The sequence below is a fragment of the Sinocyclocheilus rhinocerous genome, unplaced genomic scaffold (genome assembly GCF_001515625.1).
Source record: "Sinocyclocheilus rhinocerous isolate Xijiao unplaced genomic scaffold, SAMN03320098_v1.1 scaffold381, whole genome shotgun sequence".
NCBI lineage: Eukaryota > Metazoa > Chordata > Actinopteri > Cypriniformes > Cyprinidae > Sinocyclocheilus > Sinocyclocheilus rhinocerous.
The window spans coordinates 191,409-202,575 of NW_015640044.1; the positions used below are offsets into that span (position 1 = coordinate 191,409).

The 11,167-nt window shown below is 37.2% G+C and overlaps 1 protein-coding gene across 1 annotated transcript in view; it reads left to right on the forward strand.

Annotated features, from left to right (window-relative positions):
- Positions 1–11,167, forward strand: part of LOC107752371 (extracellular matrix protein FRAS1-like) — a 131,559-nt gene that overhangs the window by 94,154 nt on the left and 26,238 nt on the right. The window contains exons 32-42 of the mRNA XM_016568328.1: positions 2,098–2,214; positions 3,620–3,734; positions 4,058–4,195; positions 4,842–4,874; positions 6,866–6,997; positions 7,402–7,530; positions 7,636–7,883; positions 7,976–8,127; positions 8,849–9,011; positions 9,108–9,240; positions 10,768–10,952. Coding sequence (XP_016423814.1) covers positions 2,098–2,214; positions 3,620–3,734; positions 4,058–4,195; positions 4,842–4,874; positions 6,866–6,997; positions 7,402–7,530; positions 7,636–7,883; positions 7,976–8,127; positions 8,849–9,011; positions 9,108–9,240; positions 10,768–10,952 — 1,545 coding nt within the window. The remainder of the gene's footprint in view (positions 1–2,097; positions 2,215–3,619; positions 3,735–4,057; positions 4,196–4,841; positions 4,875–6,865; positions 6,998–7,401; positions 7,531–7,635; positions 7,884–7,975; positions 8,128–8,848; positions 9,012–9,107; positions 9,241–10,767; positions 10,953–11,167) is intronic.

Consider the following 11,167-nt stretch of genomic DNA (forward strand, 5'->3'; position numbering starts at 1 on the left):
ACTGTTTAGGACTGCATCGCATGTCTTCAATGAGAAGAGGAAGGGGTGATTGTTGCTGGTTTCTGTATGATGATTGAAATCGCGAAATGGCCTTAAACAATTAGTAAATAAACTGCAGAACGTTATGTTTTCTAATACACGCGCGCATCGCATGTATTCTGACAGCGCTGCACGAACTCACAGCAGATCTGCTTGTTAACCAGGGTTCAAAGTAAAAAAACTCGAAAAACCGTATTCGGTATTCGGTATTCGGCCTTCGGCCCAGTGTTTCATTTTGTTCGGTTCCGGCTTCGGCCAAGAATTTTCATTTCGGTGCATCCCTAAATTTCACAGTTTCATAAAATGAATGCAAGGAATTTTGGTAACACTTTAGGATAGGGAACATATATTCACTATTAACTAAGAGTTCCCCTTAACAAACTCCAAATTAGCTGCTTATCAATAGTTAGTTAAGGCAGTTGTTAAATTTAGGTATGGGGTCGGATTAAGGGATCTAGAATGTGGTCATGCAGAATAAGGCATCAATATGTGCTTTGTAAGTACTAATAAACAGACAAAATGCTAGTAATATGCATGCTAAAAAGCAACTAGTTAATAGTGAGAATTGGTCCTTAAAATAAAGTATTACCGAAATTTCTTTCAAAAACATTATAAAAAATCTTGCCAACCCCAAACTTTTGAACGGAACTTTTCTTTCTCTCTCACACACACAACAGCAGACTTTTAGATCAGCGTATCTCCTGTTATGAAGCGTACACAAATCTCTTAGAGAGATAAACACATTGAGTACATTTACATGGACAACAATACTCCGATTTTAATACGATTAAGACAATACTCTGATTCAGAATCTACCATGTAAACAGAGATTTTTGATTACCTTAATCCGAAGTAAACAGAAATCGAATTAAGACATGTGGAGTATTCCTATTTTAGTCGCATTACTGAAGTGCAGTATAGACATGTAAACACCTTAATCACATTGTTACCGTCGTGTAGGACTTTACGCCGCATTTTGCGACAGGATACACACACGGCAGTGGTCAACCGTTTGACGGCAAATAAAAGAGCTTCAACACCGCCATCGTCTGTTTGCACATACAAATAATTAACTGCACTTGAAGCTTTCAAAAGTTAAAAATTAAACACCCAAAACTGTACATGGCATCGTCGCGAAGACGAACTATATGTTTATATGTGAAATTACGGAGGGGACGTAATGACGTGTGCCATTAATCGATCTATGTACTATAACATGTAAAACAGGAACATGAAAGGAATATTCTAAAAGCAACTCATGTAAACACCATAATCATAATATTGGCTTATTTAGAATAAGGTAAATACTTACATTACTGATGTCCATGTAAACGTAGTCTATTGTTCCTTTCTCTCACCTTATTGGACTATTTTCTCTATTTTACTTCAGCTCTGTTTCACGCTCGTAGGCCAATTTGTCCATCTACTTCTCCTTCACCAGCCTCACTGGATTACTTGGGTATAAATGAGCTAATTTGTCTTCAAATCCAGTTTCAAATCAGTGTAAGCAGCATTAAAGGACATTCAATCACATTTAATTCATCAGCTTAAACCCCTGATGACTCTTGACACAACAGTTTTTTTTGTCGTCCTCGAGAAAATCTTTTCTCTTCTCGTCTTGCCTGAGGCTGCACCCTGTGCCGCAGACTTCATTAAATAAGATTTGAGTTTTAATGGTTCGACACAGTTTGGTTTATGTCCTCAGGGGGGGTTTTGTGACCGTGAAGTGCTTCAGCCTATTTGTTAGGTGTCTGCTCAAGACTTCACTGTTGAAATGAATTTGTATTCGAATTAATGACAGTCACAGAGCGAATTAAAAATCTCAAAAATAGGATGTGTATTGATGTTGAGAGTGATTTTAGTTACGTAGTACATTGATTATTGCCAATTATTGACTGAGAACTGTTAAAATTTGTTTTTGAGAGCTTATATTTTATAGTGGGAACGAGTACATGTACACTTTGGTGTTTATTTATAATTATTTATACATTTATAAATATTTATTTATACATTTATTTACATCTGTTCATGCATGGGTGTGTGTGCTTTTGTTGGCAGGTTTCAAGTGAGGCCTATCCAGAGACTCTGAGTGATACGCAGACCTTCACTATAGGAGTGATGCCTCAGACCCCTGGCCTGCCTCATCTCTCACCTGGAGCCGACCTGCAGATCACTGTAAGATGTCTCTTTAGATTTTAGTTAACATCCAGTGTATCCACTGCTTTAATTTTAACTTCTAAGTGAAATAGAAGTGTGTTTTTGTTTTTCCTCTGTTAAAATACTTTCTCATTCATCAAAGAATCCTAAGCAAAATTTATCATGACTATTATTTTTATATTTAATATAATATATATAATATAATATAACTGCTTTCAGAATTGATAAAAGTAAGAAATGTTTCTTGAGCACATTAGGAAGGAATAAATTACATTTTAAAGGGGTCATATGATGCTGCTAAAAAGAACATTATTTGGTGTATTTGGTGTAATGAAATGTGTTTATGCGGTTTAAAGTTAAAAAAACACATTATTTTCCACATACTGTACATTATTGTTTCTCCTCAACGAAACACACAGTGTCTTCACGACATGGCAGCGGCAACTAAAAATACTACAGTGAGAATAAAAGTTACGCATTCTTTCTTTGCGTGAACATTTGGGCGGCGTTATGCAAATCTTCCCACATAGTGACGTAGACATGTGGGGGCGTGTTAGAACGAGCCATTTTAGGTAGGTGTGGCTGACTCTGAACTTTTATAAAGAATATCTCTTTGGATTTGAGACTTTAGTCTTTGCAACTTTACAGATCTTCTTTATGCACCAAGAGCTTGTAACACTCCAAAGAGAAAGGAAAAATTGAAATCGCATCATATGACCCCTTTAAAATATTTAAAAATAGAAAACTGTTGTATTATATTGTAATAATATATCACTATATATCACTATATTTTTGATCTAATAAATGCAGCCTTGGGGAGCTTAAAGCGGACATAACACACACAGTTTCTGCCAATCTCATGTTAATCTTGAGTACCTATAGAGTAGTACTGCATCCTTCATACATCTTTAGAGTCTTTAGTTTTATCAGATTTATAAAAGAGCTTTACGATTCTCTCTGAAAACAGTCAAGCTCCTGGAGGCGTGCCGTGGGCGGAGCTAAAGAGTCACGAGCATGTAAAGCTTTTGCGAAGCGATTGTCTGCAAGCTGTGAGATCGACATAAATAAAACAGGAACAAGAACTTTATTGACTTCAATTTTATTTAATTTGTTTATAAAACATTCGTCACCGAAATGCCGGGAACAAACAAACACATTTGCTGCCCTGGAGAAACAAACTGGGTTCTTTGGGAAGCTGAACAAGGTTATCTTTCACTCATAACCAAAAACACACTTCTTTAATGACACTGTTGATTTCGTGGTTTAAAAACAAAATGACAAATCCTTCTCAAGCAAGTCCTGTGCAGCGCTGCCGACGACTTCAGTAACCCCAATGAAGCACGTTGATGGAAATGAAATCCATACGTTATTGTCTTCATCAGTGTAAATGTTTTTGGCTCTGTGTGTGTGTGTGTGTGTGCAGGCACTGGAAGATCGCGTGACTGTGATATCTCCTTCTGCTCTCTCCTTCACTGACTCCGAGACGCCCAGCGACAAGCTTGTCTACAACATCACCAAAGCGCTTACCTCAGGCCACGGTAACTAAACCTCCATTATTGTCATGGGGTGAGGAGTAGGACACTTACAGGCATAATGGAAGCCTGATAGTTTTGCTTTGTTCTCCTTTTTGTACCATTAAATAGAGAGTAGAGGATTTCAAAGGTTAATCTTGCTGAGACTTTAATGGAAGGGAAGACATTTCACATCTAAGATCATTATGAGAAACTTCAAATTATGCATAAAGGAAGCAGAATAAACTCAATTCATCCCACAATCTCTATTTCATTTAATTTCTAAACTTCTAATACTGAACTGATTGTTATATTAATATTAATATGATGATGTCACTCTCCTCTTTCAGGTACGCTGGAGCACAGGGACAGACTTTACCATCATGTGCGTCTCTTCACACAGGCTGATGTAGACAGTGACAAAATTATCTACAGACCCCCACAAGCCCCGTCCCATCTTCAGGAGCTTTATCAGTACTCATTTACAGGTTAGTCTTTACTTTATTACATAAAAAATGTTTCTTGAGCACCAAATCAGCATATTAGAATGATTTCTGAGAATCATGTGATACTGAAGACTGGAGTAATGACTGCTGAAATAAATTAAATGTTACAATATTAAAATAGAAAACTGTTACTTTAAATTGCATTCACAATATAATTGTTATATAATTCACAATATTTCTGTTTTTACTGTAACTTGAGTGCAAGTTTTCAGGGCAGCCGCTCAGATTCATTTATTTACAGATCTTAAGTCAACTAGAAATTTCAGTCCCTAAATATTTTTAGTTGCAGAGTTTTTTTTTACAGTGCTTTGCAATGGATGTAACAATAGTAGCATGCAAGAGTATAATGACACATTCATCAATTTGAAATGTGTGCGGTTTGTGTGGGAAGTTAATTAGCGAATATGCCAGCACACTGTTGATTTAGTACTAATCTGATGCTAATTGGTGCTTCTGAGCTGTCAAACCCAACATCTGAGGTATTGTTAGCGATGCATAAGTCTGTAAAACTCACCTCTCCAGCTTAACCGTTTAAATATGAAATAATCTCTCACCCTGCACACTAATTATTGTGATTTGTTAGCAGTTGATTGTGAAAGTAACCACTAACACTGTTTCATTGCTGCAGGTCTACCAGAGTCAGTGAGCCTCCATTTCACAGGTATATAATCACTTTTGGCCTCTGTAACCCCCCCCCCCGCGACTCTGCCTTATTCTCCCTTACCTTACACGATTCCAGCAACCCCAGAATTAATTTCTTCCTCTGAAACACCATAAACAGATCCCTCTGTGCTTCTGATCCCACATTCCCTGGTGTGTTGCTGTTATTTATTTATGGGACCTTCTCTTCCCTAAGAGGGAATATGATTCCCTCTCTCTTTTTGATGTCCATCCATATGCTTTATTCTGCCTGACAGCAGGATATGACTGTGCATCCATCTTCTTCTCGCAGTGTCCATGAATCCGAGCTGTGACTGCCCATATGCCCTTCTGTGTCTGGATGGAAACAGGGCACTTTAGGGCAGACAAACTCCTTTTAGTGCTGTTAGTAATAGAGTGAAATGGATGGAGAGTAACAGTAGACTGGAGAAGAACAGCAGCATCAGAATTCGATGCTAAAAGAGCTTTTTATTCCTCATACATATACTCAACTTATACAGCTCAGCTGAAGGAAAACAACAAACACAGTGTCATAAAACACGGAGAATCTCGGCTCAGCAGCTGATATCTTTTAGCATGCACAATTAAAATTCAAATAATGTTTTCATTTTATTCTTTTTTTTTTCATTGTTCTGACAGGATCAAGGTCTTTGTTTTGTCTCATTGACATTGAAAGTATGCAAATTGTTACTTTGATTTTGAAAACAACTTCTTCGCTTCTACCCTTAAAAAAAAAATTTCCACCGCATAGTTGCTACTAGTTTTTTTCTACTGTAAAATCATAATAAATTAATACGAGTTATCCTTTTTTAATACCAAATCACCACTGTTCTGTTCTATTCATTTTCCTCTTTTGGGAAATGTAAAAGCACTCTGCAGTTGATTTGACACTCAAACTGTGTTTTGTTTTCAGATTTCACACTAGAATCACAAAAATATGTAGACAAGGAGGCTATAGATGATTACTGTACATAAATGCAAGAAAGACAAGACCAATCAATATTCATTATACAAATATGACTATTTTAGCATTCCTGACAGTTACATTGTTAATGCAGTGTAAGTCACTAGGGGATTTTCAAACGTGTTTCTTTTATTTCTAGCTTAAACTAGAACATTTATAAAAATACAAAACCAGATAAATGTGCAGTCACATTTACCATATTTCTGAACATTTTTTTGTGGGCGAAATTACAGTAATTTCAGTAGAAATACATGCAATCAAGGATTTCATGTGAGAGTGAAAGATTTTACAAATTTTGCAATGATTTTTTTGCAACAGATTTTGCAGTGGGTTCAAGTTGGTCATGCGTATTCAGAAGTGGAGGCAGATGAATGTGAGCTTGCAGGGGCAGGTTTAAGAAGACTAAATGTTTGGAGAAGTCCTGCATACAGTATGTCACCAAAGAGAAGCTGTCCTGTTAAGCAGTACATTAAGGCTAAATTAATAGCAGAAGACTAATACTTAATGTTACTTTAATGTTAATACTAGAGGTTAATAACAAACCCCTTACCAGAATATCAGGAATATCAATGCAGTGCTGCCTTGCAGACAGTAAGTGTTATGTTGGAGGACACTAGGATACCATGGTTACACATTTTCACGTCACACAGCTGCTTGAGCTCTGAAGGTTACAGCAGCTAAAAGACTGATTTCGACACTAATTAAATGGGCCCTTCATTGCTGACATTTATGAAGAAATAATATTACTAGGAATGCTGAGTAGTTGTTGAATAGTTGTGTGTGCCAAGTTGTCCCTGTAGTTCACATCTCATGTTTAGTGTCTGGAGGATGAGATGATGTTACATGTCATTTGAGGTCTTTCTGTTTTCTCTCCCTCTCACTCTTTGTCTGATTCATTCTTCCTGTGTCTAAGTTGCATTCATTCATCTGTGCTGTACTGAGCTGAAGTGCGGAAGACAGAACTGGCCTGAAGGTCATCAGTGTTCTTGTGCATGTGTGACTTATTCCTACTCCCTTTCTTATGTCAGTTTCTGATGGAGAGCACACCACTCCAGAGATGGACTTTGCTATTATGCTGTTGGCCAATCATCAGCAGCCCCCGGTCTTTCAGATTCTAGATCCGGTGCTGGAGGTCAGTCTCGGCGGCAGGGCACCAGTGGGTAAGGACACGTGTACTGGCTTAAGTGCTACAAAGTAATAAGCGTAAATGAATAAGTATTTTAAAGGCCCAATCAGTATCATTAAAAAAAGTTTTACACCTCATTAAAAAAAAGTTTTACACATTAAAAATCGATTAATTCTTTTGAAAAATGTTTAAAATCATGTTCGCAAGTGATTTAGATGGCAGTCATATCACATGACTAGTTAAATAATACTCACTTTTTAAACACATGTTTTTTGGACAGTTTTACGCATTGAATAAACAGATCATGTTTTAGCACAAATAGCGCATTTCTTGAAAATCTTAGTTACATCCACACCACTAGGTGCCAGTAAAACGTCAGTTAGCACAACATAAACATAAAATTTGCCCCTTTTAATCTTACATTTCCATGTCATGTAGGTGGGCAACAGTTAGCAGTGACGGATGCTGATACGGCCCCTGAAGAACTAGAGTTTGAATTGGTGGAGGGGCCGCTACACGGGACCCTCCTGAGAGTGGACCTTGGTTCACAGGTCCAGATGGTCAATGGTAGGTACAGCATTTTTGGTTTTGGTTTTTGGTGTTCTTTTTTATTATTATACTTTCTGGCTTCAGTTACTTTAGTTTATTTATCAAAACTCTCCTTCACCTCAGGGGACACCTTCACCTCCAGTGACGTCACCAGGAATGTTCTGCAGTATGAGCATGCGGGTCTCACCACTGAGGAGGACTCCATGACTTTCTCTGTGACGGACGGGATCTCCATGACCTCCATCACGCTGCAGGTCTTGGTGTCAGAGGTCAAAGGTGACGCACCCAAACGTGACCCTAAGGCCCTGCTGTCAATGGAGGTGGCGGAGAAGAGCAGCACAATCATTAGACGTTCCCAGTTAGCTTATGTGGTAAGGAATGACATGTTCTGACAATAACTGAAAATAAAAGTTAAAATTGGTAGACTCCAATATGCTTAAAAGGAATTGTCAATGTCTTGTAGGATGACGAATCTCCCGATGAGAAAGTTTTTGTGCAGTTAGTTTCTGTACCAATGTATGGGATCCTTACCAAAACCAAGGCTGAAACAGACCATGAAGAACTTAGTGAATATTCCTCCTTTACAATGGAGGACATCAACAACCACAAAATCAGGTAAACACCCTGTATCCAGTGTTATTTTAGTATGATTGAGATACTATTGTACTATTGTTTTATTTATATTTTGAATTAAATTAATTATTTTTACATTTTCTGTTTTCATTTTAATTTTTAAGGTTTTAGTAGTTTTGATTCAAATCGATTAAATTGATTAAAATTCTGTTAAAATTTATTTTATTTCAAAAGTTTTTTTTTTTTTTTTACACTTTTAGTTTCATAATAATCCTGCCTGCATCAGATGTATTTTATATTCTTAGCAGCTCTGTTACTTTCATATATTTTACGATAGTTGAATTTAAATAGTATTGCTTTAATTTTTACCACAATTTTGCTGCATATCAGTGTGTCAGTGTGTTTTTAGATCATTACCAGTATTAATGTGTTCAGCTTATGTTAATATTAGACTCTATAAATGAGGCATGTAAAATGTTTGGCGAGTTGAGAGCGTCAACATGCATTACAACACAAGCTTCTTTAATTGCTTTGAATTGTTGAGCACTGCTGAGAAATGATGAAATGTAAAACAGTTCTCTCTGGCGATTACGTCTTTGCCCATATTTGAGTGTTATCCTCTGGTGGTTTGCTTTTTAAGCAGATGGAATATCTACCTTATGTTTACAGCAATTTTTCCAAATGTTTCCCAGCTCTCTTTCTTTCAGCATTTGAAAACGGTTGAAAATAGTGTGAAATATCTTTTTGTTGTTTTTTTTAAAAGGTATGTTACATCCTTTGAAACGGGTAACCAGCCTGTCACTGACATTTTCCACTTCGTTGTTTATGATGGAGAGAACAATCGTCTGGAGAACCAGATGTTCACTATCACCATCACGTCTACCCAGAGGCAGCCACCTGTTGTCACCGTGCGAAGCGGCATTAAGGTGAGAACGGTTCCCATTTCACCTTCACCAATCAGCTAGTCTTAGATCTGGTTCTTTTAGCGTTCCTAAAATCTTTATGGTGTTTCTTGTGTAAAGGTTCAAGAAGGAGGGAGGGTCCAGCTCTCAGCCAATCACATTATTGCATCTGACCCAGACACACCCAGAAAGGATCTGCTGGTGTGGCTTATCAGCCCACCAAAGTATGGCTTCATTGAGAACACAAAACAAGGTGAATCACCCAGCTGTCTTCATCTGTAGTATATCACCTTGCACCATTGTATGTTAGCTTCCTTTTCCCAGTCACTTTGTGGATGTTTTTTTTTTTTTTTACAACAGTTGCTGATGGTGTAATTTTATTCCTGAGCAGAGCACTCATTTGCTGTGATAGAGATTTGTAGATGTGTGAAATTCAGATGGATGCAGCCATCTTCAGGGATTAAAGTTCCGTCGCTATGACGGATTTCCGTCAGTTCATAAAGACAGTCACTTGCTTAATTCCTGAATGATTCAGCCGTTCGAACGAATCAATTGAATGAATGATTTTCAGTGAAAAAAATCAGTGACTTGCCGCCACCTGCTGGTGGATTTAGTTTCATTCACTTTGTGGATGTTTTTTTTTTTTTTACAACAGTTGCTGATGGTGTAATTTTATTCCTGAGCAGAGCACTCATTTGCTGTGATAGAGATTTGTAGATGTGTGAAATTCAGATGGATGCAGCCATCTTCAGGGATTAAAGTTCCGTCGCTATGACGGATTTCCGTCAGTTCATAAAGACAGTCACTTGCTTAATTCCTGAATGATTCAGCCGTTCGAACGAATCAATTGAATGAATGATTTTCAGTGAAAAAAATCAGTGACTTGCCGCCACCTGCTGGTGGATTTAGTTTCATTTTTAGCGAATAATTTCAGTTATTTAAATCATATTTCTGTATTCAAAATTGTATATTTAAAACATTAATCTTAATTGCACTCATGCTACCTCTGAGCCTCATTAAACGTCTGAAAATGTACCTACAAGCCACTTTTGTGTTCTTCTGTGCCACCTCTGTAGTACAAATTAATTTATTAATACTAATTTCATATGATTGGTAACTTATTTGTCTTGTTCTACTTCTTATTATATTGCAGGGGTTAAAGCAAAAACATCTTTTGACTGAAAATTTTTCTTCGACCAAACCCCATTCCTCAGACGCTAAAAATTAAACTAAATCCGCCAGCAGGTGGCGGCAAGTCACTGATTTTATCACTGAATCATTCATTCAATTGATTCGTTCGAACGGCTGAATCATTCAGGAATGAAGCAAGTGACTGTCTTTATGAACTGACGGAAATCTGTCGTAGCGACGGAACTTTAATCCCTGCATCTTTATTCAGGCTTTCTGTTTGACTGGGGAAAATAAAAGCAGATCACGGTGGAACATAAACACCCAACGACAGTTGCACAAAATGTAGTTTTTCACCCAAAACACAGATGCAAACTCTGATGTCTGCTTTGATGTATGTACTTTAAGAACACACTTGTTTTATCTTCATGATTTTGGGTTGTGCATTTATTCATAAATATTAGCAATTTCTTGTCTTGCAGCTGACAGTCACTCTCTCTTATGTTTTGTCTAGAAAGTTGCTTATTTGTTGTTTTTGTTAAGATCAATTACTTGTTTGGATATTAGGCTCAGAAATGTTGTTCCCAGTAAAATGCAGTCTCCAGAATTACGAGACTGCACTCAAGCTCAAAGTGTTGTGTTTGTTCAACAGCAGCGATTGGTGGATCTCGCGTGATCAGCCCCGACGTCCCCTTCACTATAGAAGACCTCACCTCAGACCATATCTTCTATGTTCAAAACATCCGCCAAGCTAACATCCGCCAGGATGTCTTCAGCTTTTACATCAGTGATGGATCAAGCCAAACTGAGGCTTTTGATATCACCATAGACATCCAGGTATAATTGAAACAATAAAGCCCAAAGTACACTTCAATTTTTACATATATACGTAGTAGGGATGTAACGGTATGAAAATTTCATATCACTATTATAGTGACCAAAGTTATCACGATTATCAATATTATCATGGTTTTGTTCAAATTAGATGAAAACGTTCAAAAAGAACTGATACACACACTGAAAACATTTCAATAAGTTTTATATTTGAAAAT